General features: G+C 37.6%; 1 protein-coding gene across 2 annotated transcripts; it reads left to right on the forward strand.

The window, feature by feature from the left end:
• The first annotated feature begins 296 nt into the window (after window positions 1-296).
• Window positions 297-19,147, forward strand: LOC117323082 (AB hydrolase superfamily protein C1039.03-like). 2 transcript variants are annotated; one of them, XM_033878088.1, is made up of 8 exons: window positions 297-660; window positions 4,143-4,281; window positions 9,740-9,861; window positions 11,193-11,293; window positions 13,329-13,423; window positions 17,671-17,807; window positions 18,315-18,401; window positions 18,842-19,147. In XM_033878088.1, exons 1-8 carry the CDS (start codon window positions 441-443, stop codon window positions 18,907-18,909), a joined length of 969 nt encoding a protein of 322 aa, XP_033733979.1. In that variant the 5' UTR covers window positions 297-440; the 3' UTR covers window positions 18,910-19,147. The 2 variants fall into 2 exon arrangements, with proteins under 2 accessions (XP_033733979.1, XP_033733980.1); XM_033878089.1 differs by lacking the exon at window positions 11,193-11,293 and adding an exon at window positions 11,333-11,433.
• The last annotated feature ends 664 nt before the right edge of the window (window positions 19,148-19,811 follow it).

The raw sequence follows: 19,811 nt of genomic DNA on the forward strand, positions 1-19,811 counted from the left end.
GGCCTTATGCATATATATATTTGTAATTTAACGGCGTCGTTAACGTTGGCGCAGTCTTGTCAACTTTCTCGACACATTAACGTTGTACTATAATCTAGCCTAAAGGCCCCCTCAAAGTTTAAACTGGGCTTACTGAATCTATCGTCCCATACCTATATATCTCCCTACATTGTAACACTTGGCAGCTAATATTGGGTTCCTCGCAACACGTACTACAAGCAGCTAACCTATTAATAGACCTTATTGGTTTAGCCTTCCGTCCGTATTTTTTGACGTTATACTTTCTCATCCCTACAAACACGAAATGGAATAGGCCGACTTGTAAACAAAACGGAAGTTGGTCTGCATGGCTGCCGAGATAGTCGTTAGATCAGTGATAATCGGATGCAGTGTGCACGGATTTGACAGGTTTTAAAGCTAACTAGAGGCAAATTGGAGCCATGGCAGATCTTGAAGAACTTAAACAGAAGTATAAATTCCACGATGAGACCCTGAGTTATTTTAAACTACGAGCCGAGGCTGGGTTTGGGTCGTACCCGAACGCACCGTCCGTAGAAGCGGCGAGAGATATTAATTTGCAAGTGACCAAAAAATTTGCTGGCGAGATCGAATTTGACGGATCGGAGAAGGAGTTTAACGTTCCTTCACCATATGTCCCAGGTAAGTGTTTATCTCATCTGTAACTAATATGTTTAGATATAATGCATCCACACATTATATCGTCTTCGGAATGTTCCATTTTGCCGACGGGAGATCGTGAAGGGGGGCGGGGCCGTTTATATGCACAGTATTAAAAACAACCTCACGGTCTTGGAACGGAATGTTCTGCATCTGCAGTCTTATGACATAAGTTAAATAAATAAATAAGAGATACATATATTGAAGTACCACATTTATCTTCTTTACTGGCATATATGCATGTGTATGCTAGGCATGGAATGAGAGAACCAGCTGCAGTACGATGCTTACACAAATAGTGGAGAGTTTTGTTGTCAAACATGTTTTATATGTGAGCTGTTCCGTATTCCGTGCCCCGACCAGGTGATCATGAAATGCTAACATCAACTCCCCACCAACAAGGTGATTATGATATACCATATAAAATACCCCCCCCCCCCCCCCACAACAGGTGATCGTATATAACCGCGTCAACTGCTCCCCTCCTCCCACAGGTGATACTTATATACCCGATTCACGATTCAACTGCCTCCATCAGCTGATCAGGATATTACCACATTGACATCCCCCCAGGTGATCATGATATTACCACATCGACATCCCCCCAGGTGATCATGATATTACCACATTGACACCCCTACCAGGTGATCATGATATACCCACATTGACACCCCCCCCCCCCCCCCAGGTGATCATGATATACCCACATTGACACCCCCAACCCCACCCCCAGGCGATCATGATATACCCACATTGACACCCCCACCCCAAGGTGATCATGATACTACCACATTGACACCCCCACCCCACCCCCCAGGTGATCATGATATTACCACATTGACACCCCCACCCCACCCCCAGGTGATCATGATATTACCACATTGACATCCCCCCCCAGGTGATCATGATATTACCACATTGACAACCCCCCCAGGTGATCATGATATACCCACATTGACACCCCTCCCCCACCCCCGCCCCCAGGTGATCATGATATACCCACATCGACACCCCCCACACACACACCCCCACTAGGTGATCATGATATTACCACATTGTCTGCGCCCATCAAGTGTACTATGTGAGATGACCACATCAACTACCCCACCCCCTCCAGGGGAGATGCCCACTACAACTGCTTCCCCAGGGGATCATGAGGTAAACCAACATCATCTGCCTCACCACCAGGTTTATCATATATACCTAAATCAATTGCCCAAACCTCAGTAGATTAGACGCCCACATCTATACTGCCCTCACCCCATCCCCACCCTCACTAGGTGGTATGCCAACATTAGAGGATGACGTTGATTGACATCACTCCGATGAGACAAATGCCTTTTGACACGTCTACATTCAGTGAGAACATTAAGCTGCTGCGCTCACATGTTCTGAACATCATCGCTCAATTGAACACGGAATTGAGATGTTCAGGAGGAGGGGGTGGGAAGGAGGTGGGGGGAGGAGGAGGGGAAGGGGGAAGGAAGAGGGGGAGAAGGAGGAGGGGGGGATGGGAAGGAGGTGGGGAGGAGGAGGGGAGGAGGAGGGGGAAGGGGAAGGAGGAGGGGGAAGGAGGAGGGAAAAGGAAGAGGGGGAAGGGGAGGGGAGGAGAAAGGAGGAGGAGAAAGGAGGAGGGAGGGGAGAGGGAGGGTGAGGGGGGAAGGAGGAAGGGGAAAGAGAAGGGAGAGGAGGGGGGAGGGGGGTGTTATCCTTTTAATGGGTTTTCCTGTGGTGAGCTGTGTGTTTAATTTGGACACTGGTTGCTGGTGAGGTTGGTAATAATTGTTACTTGTTTAGGTTTGAAGTACGTATACATTCACATGTTAAAGCAGTGTGTAGTATTAGTACTAGTGTCGTGGATGTGAGTTACGTTAAGCCGACTTCACAATGGACTAGTCCACTGAAAGGCTGTAGTAGCTAGGGAATGTTAAACTCATTAATAAAAATATTGATAATGATACAATATAATGTATCAGTAGTTCTCAATGGTGTTTGGTTTATTGTTTAACATCCTTCCAACATGCTACTTGTATGGCCATTTAAGGATGTCCTCTCGTGTGTGTGATATGAATGTTGAGACTGTGTGATTTGGGAGATAGAGGGGCTATAGTTAATGTTTTCACTGTCACATCATGATAGCATGGAACTGACGCTGACGTTATAGTGCTACCTCACTGAAACATACTGCTGAAGACACCTAGCAGGACACCTCACCCAGTCACATTATACGAGCGAACCATGCAGTCATACCAAGCCCAAACTGCTATGCTTAAAGAAGGAGCATAAAGTACAATTTTTATAGTCTCTGATATATCTCCAGTAGGGGACAGTATCCAAGGCCTTCATCACAAGGGTGAACGCTCAACTACAGGTCTAAAGTCAGGTAGTGTAAAGGGAGACATTAGGAAGTACTTAGTATACCAACATATACTGTAAACGTACTTATTTTAGCGCCATCAAATTTTAGCGCATTTGCAGATTTCAGCCAGTTAGCGCAATGATGAATTAGTGCATCCACAGAACTTTCTATAGAAATGGAACGTACAAAAAGTAATTAGCGCAATCGTAATTTAGCGCAAGGCTTCCAGCGCGAAAAGCGCTAAAATAAAATTTCTGCTAAAATATGTACGTTTACAGTATATAGTATTTAGAGAGGAGAGTCAAATTCAGTTGCTTCTTACAAATCATGCAATGGAGGCAGGGCTAGTAGGTAAAATTTTGTATGTCCCTAGCTAGCAGCTGCAGGGCAGGATTGTAATGATCTGATCTAGTATAGTGTATGTGTTAATTATACAAAATCCTTGTTTCTGTTACAGATGGTATTCCTGTGAGCTCTGATCTAGTATCTAATAGTTATACAGAATCCTTGTTTCTGTTACAGATGGTATTCCTGTGACAGTATATAGCTCTGATCTAGTATCTAATGGTTATACAGAATCCTTGTTTCTGTTACAGATGGTATTCCTGTGAGCTTTGATCTAGTATCTAATAGTTATACAGAATCCTTGTTTCTGTTACAGATGGTATTCCTGTGACAGTATATAGCTCTGATCTAGTATCTAATGGTTATACAGAATCCTTGTTTCTGTTACAGATGATATTCCTGTGAGCTCTGATCTAGTATCTAATAGTTATAGAATCCTTGTTTCTGTTACAGATGGTATTCCTGTGAGCTCTGATCTAGTATCTAATATAATCCTTGTTTCTGTTACAGATGGTATTCCTGTGAGCTCTGATCTAGTATCTAATAGTTATATAGAATCCTTGTTTCTGTTACAGATGGTATTCCTGTGAGCTCTGATCTAGTATCTAATAGTTATAGAATCCTTGTTTCTGTTACAGATGGTATTCCTGTGAGCTCTGATCTAGTATCTAATATAATCCTTGTTTCTGTTACAGATGGTATTCCTGTGAGCTTTGATCAAGTATCTAATAGTTATACAGAATCCTTGTTTCTGTTTCAGATGGTATTCCTGTGACAGTATATAAATCTAAGAACTGCAGTCTAGTAGTAGCTCCATCCATATTTGTGTTTTTCCATGGAGGCGGTAATGTGGTCGGCTCCAGGCAAACTTGTGATGTCATCTGTAAGCTGTTCTCAAGGTAGATACATTGTAATATACTGTAAATATACTTAATATATTGAAATATACAGTACTATAAATATGCTACATACATTATGATACAGTGTTAACATACTAGATACATTAAAATACACAGAAAACATTCCATTGGTTTGGTTTGTTTTTGTTTATTAACATCCTATTAACTGCCGGGGTCATTTAAGGACGTGCCAGGTTTTGGAGGTGGAGGAAAGCCGGAGTACCCGGAGAAAAACCACTGGCCTATGGTCAGTACCTGGCAACTGCCCCACGTAGGTTTCGAACTCGCAACCCAGAGATGGAGAGCTAGTGATAAAGTGTCAGGACACCTTAACTACTCGGCCACCGCGGAAAACATTCCAAATACATTGTAATACACTGTAAACATACTTAATATATTGAAATAGGAAGGTCACCATGAAACTAAATAGAACTAACCTCAATGTCATCATAGCTATAAGCAGAAATAAATCTCAAGGTCACCATAACTACCTATAATAGATTCTTAGGGTCATCATAAGTAGACATGAATGAATCCCAAGGTCACCCTAACAGAAGTAAATCTCAAGGTCACCCTAACAGAAGTAAATCTCAAGGTCACCATAACAGAAGTAAATCTCAAGGTCACCATAACAGAAGTAAATCTCAAGGTCACCATAACAGAAGTAAATCTCAAGGTCACCATGACAGAAGTAAATCTCAAGGTCACCATGACAGAAGTAAATCTCAAGGTCATCCTAATTAAAACTAATTAGAAATTAATCTCAAGGTCACCGTAACGAAACAGAAATGAATCTCAATGTCATAACTAAACAGAAATGAATCTCTTTGCTGGCTACTGTGTAAATTTACCTAGGATGAATTGAATTGATAAAGAACTTTACTTTATTATCCATATCTAAAAGTCAAGAATCAAGATTCAAATGAAAACTTGACAATATAAATAAATAACTCAAAATATGATATGGTTATTATTTGCTCTGAAATATATATATTTGCTTGAAGAATCATTGAAACGCTTCATTTGAAAAAAAAGAAGATGTAACTTGCATTCAATGGGTCAAAATTTGAAAAATTGAGAAAGACATTCAGTTTAAAAAGTCTTTAAACAAGTCTGTAAACACAACTGTCATCGTAATTATCTGGGTCTGAGCTTAACAACGTAACATATACTCATTTTATTCACACAAGCTGTGGACAACATGAAATTTGGGTAAGAAAATGTCAGATATAATTATATATATAATTAGCCAGTTAAAAACATAACATTTCCAAAATCAAGCCTTTTACCAAAATGATCTGTAAAATTTATTTCAGTATCAGTCAGACCTTGTGTCTTTTTCTGTAAAGAGTACATAATTATTTAGGTGGTATATATATATATACCTGTAGTAATATCTAAAACCTTTTTGAATGATGACTGTTAATGTTTGCTGAACAATGCGTAACTTTCACAAGCTGAAGTTTACAAACTGTCTGAGTCATGTTGGTATTTAAACATTATGATCAAATCATGGCTGTAGGCTGGATGTGCATTTCTTTACCTACTCGTTATCGGATGTATCCTGACAAAGGCCTATACTTAAAGCTGGCAGTAAAAAAACAAAAGCCTTAATACCTCGAGCTGACAGTAGCAATTTTACTTGAAGATTTACTGCACAATGTCATTTAAATAATTTGATATAATAGTTCTCGTCCAGACATCTTCTCACAAAGAGGATCACTAACTACAATGTTTTGCTGATAAATTGCATTGATACTGCATGCACAATAAATGGATGTATGTACTATGATACTGAACACAGGAATTCTGGGTAATAATCTGGGGAGTTTCCTGGTTTTGGAGAAAGTGGATGGGATCTTAGTTCCATTTATACACACTTGTATAATTACAAGGCACATTCTGATCATTTTAATGAGATATTCAGCAAAAACAGCAAAAATCTCAAAATCCCGCCACAGAGTGACCCCTGTGAACAGTTAAGTGCAATTCAACACCCTTGAGTATTAAATGCTATGTTGAATTGAAAAGCCTTGAATTTACTTTTGACCTTGAAAGTTAAGTGCCTGTGACCTAGAAAAAATTGTTGAATATGTGATGCAATATGCTTGACAGACATTTTTCAAAATTGTTGTTCTAGGCAGGAGGTCGTTATAAACAGTGGTCATTATACAGCAGGGGTCGTTATATACAGTGGTCATTATATATACCGCAGGGGCCGTTATATACAGTGGTCATTACAGCAGGGGTCGTTTAATATACAGTGGTCATTTAATATACAGTGGTCATTACAGCAGGGGGTCGTTATATACAGTGGTCATTACAGCAGGGGTCGTTAATATACAGTGGTCATTACAGCAGGGGGTCGTTATATACAGTGATATTACAGCAGGGGTCGTTATAGACAGGTGGTCATTGTAGCTTGACTGTAATTACATGGAAATGAATAGGAGAGATGTCAATATCTCCAATCCAAATTGGAACAGAAAATCTTTTTTTTAAAGTCTTTCGTCCTTGTATTAAAAGGTGACATTGCATGGTGTCTGGATATTGGCAAATGAAGGCATGAAACTTAATTAGCCTGAAAAATGGCAGACATTACAATCACCATGGTAATGTGAAATGTCTGATTACTTTATATGAAAAAGTCCTTGACAAATTTAATTACCTACATGTAAGGCCTTTAATATTGTTTGATCCGATCTGTATGTACCCTGAACAAGTAATTGACAGTTGGCACGGGTCATGATAGCTAGACTCAAGCAAATTCTATCATGTCTCGAAGAATGAGTTAAGATTCAAGTCAAAGGTTTTGTTTTTTTTGGTGTTCGGTTACAGACCACTGCTCAAGGACATCTTGGTGGTCCTTCTAATGTTTTCATTTGTCTCGGCTCTCGAGCTACAGGTTCATACTATTTACCTGTGACAGTAAACAACTTTTCTTTATTTACTGCATCATTTTCTCACAAGAAAAACTCAACACCTGTATGAATAGATTTACATGTATTTATTGACAATAAAGAGATAGGTACACATCGACACATTCATCACCATCAGCATCCTCAACATCATATCTATCCGTTCCCTGACTAACATATAATTACCCTTAACCCCATACTACAGGTCCTGTCGAACCATTTCGAAATGAAGCAGCATCTAGTAAAAAAATACAAAAAAAGTCTTGGTCTCGGTTAAAACATGTGTGTCGCCTCTGGTCTGCCCTCGCTGAATGACACCTAATAAGACAACCTGCACGTGCATTACTAACTACCATGCTACCTATGAGAAACTCGCCATCTACGGGAAAATAATTTCTGTCCAATTCACTCTGCTCAAACTATTGAAATTTAATGAGTTTCAGGTAAAATTACTAACTACTATATATATGCTACTGATGAGAAACTCGCCACCTATGGGAAAATAATTTCTGTCCAATTCACTCTGCTCAAACTATTGAAATTTAATGAGATTCAGGTAAAATTACTAACTACTATATATATGCTACTGATGAGAAACTCGCCACCTATGGGAAAATAATTTCTGTCCAATTCACTCTGCTCAAACTATCGAAATTTAATGAGTTTCAGGTGTAACAATAGGTGTCTTAACAGGTAGACGTGAACTTTCATACCGTCATGCTTAATTAAGTAGATTTTATGTAATTCCCATGAGAAACTTTTACGAACAAATTAAGCTATGCAGGCATGAATTCAGATTGTATATAATTATATACCTACTTGTGTGTATATGAATATTATTTTAAGTATTTACATGATTTACCAGTGATAGATTTCCCACCACGATTAGGAAAGTCCCAAGTATCATGTCTCGAGTACAATTTGTAGAGTAAACTTTTATGGCCTTATGTACATAACATAGAGTACGAGTCTCCTCAAACTTATATTTAATTCAGGAAGTTCCTGAACTTAACATGTACATATTCAATGGGAATTTAAAGCATTAATGAGTTTAAAGAGGAAAATTCAAAGAAAAGGAATTTTCCTTAAATTCTGTTATGTTTTACTATTGAAATTTTTAATGAAAGTGATATTGAAACTGAGGCCTTGTCCATCTTGAAGCATAATTTTGTAAAATTTTCTAGTAACCAGCGTAGATTCATCGAGATTTACAAAATATGGTTACCACATTTAGTCGAATACAATTCCTACCTTCAAAATCTATGTTATAGGCCTGAACTTGCTCTCTCCCACAAAACTCCCATGTATAAAAAATGTGTGATTTATGTATATACAATGTATAAATATTCACACAACATAACACTATAAAAACAGATTCACACATCCCTTGTTGTAAGCCAGGCTGTTTGTCCCCCAGGTGACTACTCCAACAGAAGAACATTGGATTGCCATATGATATTGATGAATTCCAGTCGGCTTGACGATGGACTAAAGATCGAGATGTGTTATAGATTGTGTCTGTTGTGGATACTAATGTAGAACCCAGAGATTAGATTTGTGTGATGGACCGGATTTAGCTCGAATTTTCAGCATCATGCAGATCTAGGAGTTTTGCTTATCTGATCTGAAGTGGTGTACAGTTGGCGGTGGTGGTTGTTGGGTCAGAGAGTTCAAATTATACCCAAGAATAAAAAAAAAAAAAAATGCTTGAGACATAAATATTAAAAAAAAGGATTTTAAGCTATCATCATCATTTGTAGGAGTTCGATGAGTCTACAATTTATATCCCATTACTAACAGTTTATACAATACGTACTGGGTTTACAACATATGAACATTATATATATAATTATGCTTCGTATCATGATATTACCTGGTTAAGTCATGATTTATACATAAGTCCATAACTTCCAAACCTTTATCATGATGTCATTATTATTGTGATGTCATAATTGTCTCGTTGGTGATAACGAAAGATGGCTGTTGAAAAGGCTGTTCAGTTGTCCAGTTGGCATTCATCAGCCCATAACTTCAAACAGAAAGTAGTTCAATGCTTAAATAAGCTAGATGACAGAATGTCAGCAAGACAAGAAAGGAAGGAACTAAATCTGTGATATAAAAGTTGCTTTTGAAATATTTTATGCAAATGAAATATAAGTTAAGCTTATCTTAAATTGAAGAAGTTCCTTGAATTGCAATAATCAGTAAAACATTTTTAGCTCAGATCTGCTCGAACATACAGCTGGAGATCTTTGACCGACTTTCAATAAATATATACCAGGTATCAGTGTACAGGAGTCAATGTTCACAGTCAAAGTTTATTTTATGGGGTAATAAATTGATGTTGAAACAAATTTTAAAGTTCATTAAATTTTTTCATGACTTTTTAATGACACCCCACGAATATGCAGCAGTGATATTAATTCCTGCATTTTAATGCCAGATACATCATTAAATTCAATATACCTTTATGTAGATTAATGTTAGTCAGATGTAACATTGTATACAGAGATATATTCATGTGTAATTTTGTTTTACAGAGACGCCCCATGTGTGGTCGTCAACGTGGAATACAGACTCGGACCAGAACACCTATTTCCCGCGAGCAATGACGATGCTAAGTGTGTGGTCCGCTGGGTATCCATGAATAAATCACTATTAGGTAAAAAAAAATATATTAAAACGGAAACCCGGGTATCCCATGAATAAATCATTATTAGGTAAAAAAAAATATATTAAAACGGAAACCTACATTTAATGGTGTTCAAAATTCAAATCCATGTAATGCAAAAAGTTTAAAATCAACCCAGCCTTTTTATACAGGATTCTTGTAATTTTTTATCTGAAAAAAAGGACAATTAAGTTTTATTGTAGAGCAAAATGCATTTGAAAAATTGAACGATGTATAAAAAAAGGAATAATTTAATTTCCACTCAATTTCCTGCTTGATGTAATATTAGGTTTTGATAATATTTTCATTAATAATTCAAACACTTGTGATGATGTCGACTGTTGTATTGTAATGCACATTAATGATTTTGCTGGCATTTCAGAGAGAATTTGTAAATATTTATTGATTTTCAACAAATAAACTCCCTTGCCAGTTGGAGGTGTCGACAGATCTAGCTCTCCTTGGTTAGAATCCAGCCACTACAACATTTATTTATATATTGGAAAACATGTTCACATGCAAATTTAACTGATAAATACTAGCCATGATATACCACTTGGCTGGAGTAAACCTCTTTAACTCGATTGGTTGAGCACAGGACTAGAAAGCCAACAGTGGTCCTGGTTTCGATCCTTAGTGGAGGCATAAAAATGAATTTAATTAATTAAGATTTCTGTTGCTTTAGTAATGCTTGTGCTGATGCAGGGGCTTAGCTTTACTTGTGAAAGCATTGCTTGAACAATTAAAACTCCAAGATTAGCTCTTTGCTGGAGGGTGTAGCCCCTGGTAAATACTAGCTGCGATATACCGCTTGGCGAGGGAAACGTTCTATATAGATTGATAGGTTGAGCGTAAGACTACACAGCCAGAGGTCTTGGGTTTGAGACCTAGCAGAGGCATTGATTGAAATATTGTATTTTTATGATCATATTCATTGTTAAACTTATATGTCTGCAATATACCTTGTAATTAGATTTGGGTGATCATCAGTCCAGCTTGAAGGTCAAAAATCTCACTTGAGCACTTTGTGAAGGGGTGGGGGTATATCTGTATGAGCACATATACCTCTAAATTTTTGCAATACTGTTTGTTTTTTTGTTCAAATTTTCCTGTGATTCAATGCACAATGGTGCAAAGTTATGTTCAATTTCAAAATAATGTTGAATGCGTTATGGTCAATTCAATCCACAAGGATCTATGCTCAGAAAAATCTGAAAATATAACCCTCCTTTAGAAACATTCTTGTCTACTGTTGATGCTGATATGCTTTGTAAAGATGTTTTTGTTGTAAATCTTAACACAAGACTTTTTAACTGTAACAGGTGCTGTCAACAACAGTACGGTGGGTGTGGGCGGGGACAGTGCCGGGGGACAACTTGCTGCCACCGTCGCTCATCAGCTACATTCGGTTGTTAATTACCAGGTAGGTCATTATCTCATCTGCATGTTTTCTGTTTCGTAGGCGCAGTCAATGACAGTACAATTGGGGTCGGAGGTCACAGTGCTGGGGGTAGACTGGCGGCCGTGGTGTCGCAACAACTCCGGAGCGACATTGATTACCAGGTAACAATGTGACCAGGTGGTGGATTATAAACTTACCAGGGGTGGAGCTTGTCTTTCCTCTTCATCAGTCCTTGCATGTATTCTCATTTCTGTTCTCTCTTTAAAAGACAATTAATATTCAGTAAACCAAATACAGTGATTTCCTGTGTATTGCCTGCTTCGTTAGATTGCATACATCAGCTGAATTAATGGTTTTACAATCTAAAGTCTGTAGGTAACCGGATAACAGTATATAATGCCAGCGCGATACCAGTTCACTATCGGGGGAATCCCTGTGTTCAGCTCTCACAGTTGACCTGTATTATTTCGACACACAGTGTAAATAAACATATTTCTAGATATACTTGTCAGTTGTTTTTACTTGATACAATTCCTATTTCGGATGTAAACAGCAATATCGGTACATGTACCTGATAATAACAGGAAAGGACAAAAAGGTAACTTGCATTTGACAAGTATTGTATAGCCCGCAATTTTTATGTTTTTTGGGAAATATTTTGTTAAGATAGCTCGCTTCATCAGATAGCCTGCTTCATTAGATAGCCCGCTTCATCAGATAGCCCGCTTCATCTGATAGCCCAATCCATCAGATAGCCATAGAAAGCATTTTTTAATGTTATAAATTGTATAACCCATGGACAATACACAAGAAATAACAATATTGCTATCTTAATCTCTGATATTCTTAAGTATAGCATGAAAAATGAAAAATTTGTTGTGTATATACTTTCGTTGCTTTCATGGTTGCTATGGAAACATGAATATAGATATAAAGATGCACAACAAATATTGTTGTATGTATTATTGTTATATTATTGTATATGGACTAACCACAAAAATTGTAACCATGCAATAATTTGAAAGCTTCAAACCACGAAAGAAATACACACAAATAGTTAATGTTATAAAGTAGATCAAAGATTTCTTTTAAGCATGACTGGTACATGTATATCTCCAGTCCTGGTTGAAACTCCTTCTTATCAAGAGTGTCAGCCCCAGGCAACCTTTGGTGAAGGTCATGAGGTTTGTGGTTCAATCCCTGCTCAGGAAATCAGAGTTAATAAACTGCTGGTAGTTCTTTGTATGAGACACTTCTCCTCAAAACCCCTGATAGTATACAGTGGGCCATCTATATGATGTCCAGTATTAGGAATTCACCAGCTGCTACAATTACAAGGAAACACTGCTTGAATATGAACTAGGCTGTTCATGTGGAAAAGAAGAGAGAAAACAAACAGCAATCCAAGCTTGTATAATTACTATTCTCTCCAATTAGATGATGCTGTTCTTTCTTATATATCCAACTGTCCTTCCCAATTAAGTGCTTTAGATTTACATTTTCAGCATATTTTTCACTTAAGAATTTTCACCTACCTGAAGGTCATGATATTAGGCCAGAAGCATTTTGGGATAAAGGGCTATCAATTTGTTCAAATGAATGACCTTGACCTACTTTCAATGTATCAGGTGTCTTTAAACAACTTTCTCTCAATTATGAAGAAGTCTAGTGTCAGGATATTGTGCCAGTAGCATGCTGGGATAAAGGGCTACCTTAGCTTGTTCAAACAGATAATCTTGATCCACTTTCAAGGTCACAGCTGTGCCTTTGGTATCGGGGAATTAAGTGCTGCAAAATTTGTTTAAATGAATAAACTTATAAACTCTTTATTTGAGTAAGGTGGTAATCAGCTCTTGATCATCTTTGAAGTTGCATGAGAAGCAGGTGAGTGATACAAGCCCATTGGACCTCTTGTTAAAAAAACAAGTTTTATTTTTGAACTGAAAATGTTCAGTAAAACATTTTGTGATATTTGGGTGAGGTGTTGTAGAATGAAGTCATTTCCAGGCCATAAAACCTATAATTAAAGAGTGTTTTTGTTTGTTTTTTCTTCCAGATTCTAATATACCCCAATGTTGACTACAGGAGGCAGTATGCATCTCAGGAGGAATTTGAAAATTTCCCTGGACTTTCAAAAGAGATGACTCAATGGTAAGTAGGTGAATTATGTTATAAAGGGTCAAGGTCAGTGATATAAAGGGTCAAGGTCGGTGATGAATAGTCAGAGTAAGTTATATAAAGGGTCAAGTACAAGAGAATTAAGGCTCAATGTCAAGAGTGTTTATGGTCAAGACCAAAAGTGGAAGGGGTCAAGGACAATAGTATAAAGGGTTATCATCAATAGTATAAAAGTTCAAGGTCAATAATATAAGGGGTCAAGGACAATAGTATAAAGGGTCAACATCAATAGTATAAAAGTTCAAGGTCAATATTATAAGGAGTCAAGGTCAGTAATATAAAGGGTCAATGTCACTAATATAAAGTGTCAAGGTCAATAGTGTGAAGGGTCTAGATCAGTGATTTAAACTGTCAAGGTCAGTAGTACTAAAGGTCAAGGTCAATAGTGTTAGCTAGGTCAAGGGCAAAGTACAAAGGGTCGAAGTCAATAGTATAAATGGTCAAGGTCAGTGATACAAAGGGTCACTTATAAAGTCAGTGATATAAATGGTCAAAATCAGTGTTTCTGTATCAAGATGTTTTGCAATTAACTTTTAAAGGAAATATTTGAAAAAAGAGAAAAGAAGAAAAGCAGGTTTGAGGTACAATGTATCTGGAGCTTTCTTTAAAAGAATGTGAAGTAAAATATTTATTTCTTATTTGAAATAGGCTTTTTAGGTCATCTGACCCGAAGGGTCAGGATGACCTATATATAGTCATCATGCTTCATCCTTCGTCGTGCGCCGTGCGCCGTGCGTAAACTTTTCACATTTCAATCTTCTTCTCAAGTTCCACCAGTGGGATTAAGCTGAAACTTGCCTGAAATGATCCTGAGATGGTCCTGACCAAGTGTTGTTATTTTTCGGGTCAGTCTGAAATCCAAGATGGCCGCCATAGCTGCCATTTTGAAAACACATTTTAAACTTCTTCTCAAGTTCCACCAGTGCTGTTGGGCTGAAACTTGCCAGAAATGATCCTGAGATGATCCCGACCAAGTGTTGTTATTTTTCGGGTCGGTCCGAATTCCAAGATGGCCGCCATAGCCGCCATCTTGAAAAACACATTTTAAACTTCTTCTCAAGTTCCACCAGTGCTATTGAGCTGAAACTTGCCAGAAATGATCCTGAGATGATCCCGACCAAGTGTTGTTATTTTTTGGGTCGGTCCGAAATCCAAGATGGCCGCCATAGCCGCCATCTTGAAAAACACATTTTAAACTTCTTCTCAAGTTCCACCAGTGCTGTTGGGCTGAAACTTGCCAGAAATGATCCTGATATGATCCTGACCAAGTGTTGTTATTTTTCAGGTCGGTCCAAAATCCAAGATGGCCGCCATAGCCGCCATCTTGAAAAATACATTTTAAAATTCTTCTCAAGTTCCACCAGTGCTGTTTGGCTGAAACTTGCCTGAATTGTTCCTGAGATGATCCCGACCAAGTGTTGTTATTTTTCGGGTCAGTCTGAAATCCAAGATGGCCGCCGTAGCCGCCATCTTGAAAAACACATTTTAAACTTCTTCTCAAGTTCCACCAGTGCTGCTAGGCTGAAACTTGCCAGAAATGATCCTGAGATGATCCCGACCAAGTGTTGTTATTTTTTGGGTCGGTCCGAAATCCAAGATGGCCGCCATAGCCGCCATCTTGAAAAACACATTTTAAACTTCTTCTCAAGTTCCACCAGTGCTATTGAGCTGAAACTTGCCAGAAATGATCCTGAGATGAACCCGACCAAGTGTTGTTATTTTTTGGGTCGGTCCGAAATCCAAGATGGCCGCCATAGCCGCCATCTTGAAAAACACATTTTAAACTTCATCTCAAGTTCCACCAGTGCTGTTGGGCTGAAACTTGCCAGAAATGATCCTGAGATGATCCCGACAAAGTGTTGTTATTTTTCGGGTCGGTCCGAATTCCAAGATGGCCGCCATAGCCGCCATCTTGAAAAACACATTTTAAACTTCTTCTCAAGTTCCACCAGTGCTATTGAGCTGAAACTTGCCAGAAATGATCCTGAGATGATCCCGACCAAGTGTTGTTATTTTTTGGGTCGGTCCGAAATCCAAGATGGCCGCCATAGCCGCCATCTTGAAAAACACATTTTAAACTTCTTCTCAAGTTCCACCAGTGCTGTTGGGCTGAAACTTGCCAGAAATGATCCTGATATGATCCTGACCAAGTGTTGTTATTTTTCAGGTCGGTCCAAAATCCAAGATGGCCGCCATAGCCGCCATCTTGAAAAATACATTTTAAAATTCTTCTCAAGTTCCAACAGTGCTATTGAGCTGAAACTTGCCTGAAATGATCCTGATATGATTGCGACCAAGTGTTGTTATTTTTCGGGTCGGTCCGAAATCCAAGATGGCCGCCGTAGCCGCCATCTTGAAAAACACATTTTAAACTTCTTCTCAAGTTCCACCAGTGCTGTTGGGCTGAAACTTGCCTGAATTGTTCCTGAGATGATCCCGACCAAGTGTTGTTATTTTTTAGATTGGTCTGAAATCCAAGATGGCCACCATATCCGCAATCTTAAAAAACACATTTTAAACTTATTCTCCAGTTCCACTGGTGTCATTGAGCTGGAAATTTGTGAGAATGTTTAGGAAGGAGGGCAAACTAAGTGTTGTTGTTTTTTTCGGCCTCGTAAAAACTTTGACATGGCAGCAATGACGGCCATTTTGTAACATGATTGCGCAATCATGGTTTTCATGAACAACACCTATTTCAAACTTCTTCTCAAATTCCACCGGTGAGATTCAGCTCTTACTTACCAGAAATTATCCTTAGATGGTCCAGACCAAGTGTTATTATTTATTGGGTCGGTCAGAAATCCAAGATGGCCACCATGGACAACAGTGCCACTATATACTTGCTACAGAGAATGCATACTACAATAATATAAGGGTTTTAATTTAGAGTCAGATGACCGTTAAGGCCCCTGGGCCTCTTGTTATAAGTTTGATATTTGTTACGAGAACCCACTGTGTAGGTAATACTCTATAATATACATGGATATATTTATATATGTAATTTGATACAGCAACATTCATGAGTTTGTTCTTGTATTTGATAGTTTATTATTCTTTAAACAAGAGAAAGTTAAGAAATAGGTGGATCCATTTGAAAAGGTCAAAATTATACTCTTAGCCTAATTTTGAGGTACAATGCTATTCTAACATAATACAGTGCAACTTCCTAAAACTGAACCTTCTAAAAACCGAAAACCTCTGCATACCGAACGAATTGTCTTTGTACGGAATTGGTCCTTCATTATTATAGTATTAAAATTAAGATCATGACATGAGGTCAGGCCAGTCAGCCGTGAAACAACACCTGTGACGGGTATTGTGTGAAGCCTAATTGTCTCTGGGCCTACGTATACATGTAGGTGATTTGTACAGGTATCCAATATATACCCCAAGGGGTTATTATGACGGTAGGCCTAGTGTATAATCAACACGACAATTATGAACCAATGCCACACTTCATTGAAGCACGGAAGTTTGTTTATCTTCTCAATGTTAGTAGAGCTAGAAGCCTGAGTTTCGCATCTAATTTAAATGAGGCCCAAAGGGGGTTGTTTTTGCATGGTCGTAAATGAAGCCTGTGTCCGATGTTTTCTAAGACAAAACCGATGTCTGAAATACGACAAGTATCAACTGATCAATTGTAATTGATATTGAAACAAAACATCTTCACACTCTTCCATATTATTCGATGTGTAAAATATTCCATATCGGCCCTATCCACTTGACGAAACTTCACCGGATGTAACAAAATGTAGGTCGATCATAAAGTGTAGTTGTACATGTACAAATACTGTTTAAAACTGCAGTTATAGTCATTTGCCTTTCTACATTGATTAACTTTCATAATATTCCCATTATTCAAACAAACCAAATTGTCTACGTACATGTATGTACGTGCCGGTTGGTAATCGGGTACATTTTAGCAAAACATCATCCGACCAATTATATCCGGAATTTGACCAGTCATTTCGATCAACTTCTCCAAACCGAATTAAACCCTCTGTAAACCGAACAAATATCCATGTCCCACACATGTTCGGTTTATAGAGGTTCCACTGTATTTACATTTATGTACGATTTATTATGATGTTCTGAATCAGTAACAGGGTCTTGTATTCTTGTGTTTGCACTTTGTCCCACAACAAAGCTAATGCATATTGAATTTTTTCTGAACTAGAATGACTGGGTATTGTACTATCCAAATTGTTTTTTGTTTTTAGGTTTTCCAAAAACTATATAGATGATAGTAAGAAGGAAACAGTTCTAGCCTCGCCTATTCTAAATGAAAAGTTCAACTGTCTGCCGCCTGCAATGATCATCCTGGCAGAGTTTGATGTTCTTAGAGATGCCGGCTATGGTAAGTGATATTAACTGGATTTTATCATCACAAACAGGCTAGGGCCATCTTCAATGTCCAAGGGTCCCACTTTGAACATAGTTACCTTTTATATATGTAATGACAAGGTGGTGTGGATAGCCATATGATTGGTTCTAGCTATATAGATTTCAGTACCAGACCAATCACTGGGTAGGTACCATATTTATCCACAAATAAGCACCCTTCCTTAGTGTAAAAGTTTAGGGAGGGCTTATTATTATTAGCTCAGTATTTCAAAATGATTTGTTGGTAGTGTTTTTTTTGTGGGCAGTGAGTTATTTGTGGACAGTAGCTTATTTTTGGGCAATGAATTATGTTGGGTAGGGACTTGTTGGCAGTGACATATTTGTAGGCGGAGTTTTATTCGTTGGCAGTGGCTTATTTGCAGATAAATATGACAATTGTCATATATTAGAGAAAAACCTGATCAGTTTGTGGTTTGAGAGTCTATCAATTCAATCACATTGTTTTATATCTTTTTTGCAGCATACCACGAAAAGTTGAAGAAAGCAGGTATCCGCTCACAGACATTCTGTGTTAAGGGGGTGACGCACGGCTTTTTCCATCTCCCAGGTGAGGCAGTAGTGTTTTGTTTTCTCAAAGTACATATCACTGACTGAAAAAATTGTTGGATACACTTTAGATTTTCTCTAGATGTTTTTCTAATGACCTCAAGGTCAAACATTTTCTGTATTTATCCGAGTAGGAAATAAAGTTTAATAAAGGTTTGACTCAATGTAGACAGTAGACAGAAAAATTGGAGGGAATGTTTGTCTTCTTTATTCAGGTTACTTAAAGAAAGAACTTGTCTTTATCAAAGTTTGATGGATTTATTTGTATTATTAGTTGTATCATAGGCAAAACTAATACAAAAAAATAAAACGAAAGCAAAATAATAATACAAAAATTGGTGTTTATTTGACCCTTGGTTTTTTGGTCAAACATTTAACAAAATGTGTGGGTTCAAAAATTGAATAGAATGAAAATTAGCTTGAAGTTATTTTTTCGTCAAGGTCATTTCAAGGAATCCTGCCAGAGAGCCCATGAAAAGGTCTGCAAGTTCATCAAAGCCAGCTCGTGATCTATCAACAGATGTTGCCTTGGTTACCGGGAGACTGTGCCATTGGATGAAATTGTGTTTAATAATTCTCTAGCTTATTTTAACAGTGTTTGTATAGAAATGTTAACTGTGTATCGCTAGTCAATATAAAATGTTAGAAAATAACAAATTTATACAATATAGTCTAAAGTCCCATTGAATATCTATAAATTTTGCTCATTATTTTTACTCAAGACCGGAGACATTATCAAGATCTGTAGCTCAACCCACACCGAAATAAAGTACAAAAAAAGTATGGGAAAAAAGTACTAAAAAAGCATAGAAAAAGTATGCTTTTTTTGACTCAATTTGGAACCGATATTCCAACACGGTTCCAAATTGAGTCAAAAAAAGTACTAAAGTACAAAAAAAGTCTAACAAAAGTATACCTTTAGAACATTTTATTGTTTTCATTAAGTACAGAAAAAGCACAAATATAGTACAGAAAAAGTACATTAAAAGTACAATAATAGTATAAAGTGCACAGGGCCAAATTGATGGTGTACTTTTTTTGTGCTTTTATACTTTTTTAGTACTTTTACAGGGAAGTCCATAAAGTACAAAAAAAGTACAAAAGTACAAAAAAAGTATGAAAATGGTACAGAAAAAGCAGGAAATTAGTACTGAAAAAGTAGGAAAAAAGTACCAATAAGGTAGGAAATTAGTACTGAAAAAGTAGTGGAAAAGTAGGAAAAAAGTACTAGAAAAGTAGGAAAATAGTACTAAAAAAGTAGGAAATCTGTACTGAAAAAGTATCAAAAAAGTAGGAAAATGGTATTGAAAAGAAGGAAATTAGGACTGAAAAAGTAGGAAAAAAGTACCAATAAGGTAGGAAATTAGTACTGAAAAAGTAGTGGAAAAGTAGGAAAAAAGTACTAGAAAAG

The sequence above is a fragment of the Pecten maximus genome, chromosome 3, assembly GCF_902652985.1.
Source record: "Pecten maximus chromosome 3, xPecMax1.1, whole genome shotgun sequence".
Lineage (NCBI taxonomy): Eukaryota > Metazoa > Mollusca > Bivalvia > Pectinida > Pectinidae > Pecten > Pecten maximus.

Coding starts and splice junctions, on each gene's coding strand:
- LOC117323082 (XM_033878088.1), top strand. CDS start 441: ATGGCAGATCTTGAAGAACTTAAACAGAAGTATAAATTCCACGATGAG. Junction 13,424..17,670: donor TCAAAAGAGATGACTCAATG/GTAAGTAGGTGA, acceptor TTTTGTTTTTAG/GTTTTCCAAAAACTATATAG. Junction 17,808..18,314: donor TCTTAGAGATGCCGGCTATG/GTAAGTGATATT, acceptor TCTTTTTTGCAG/CATACCACGAAAAGTTGAAG.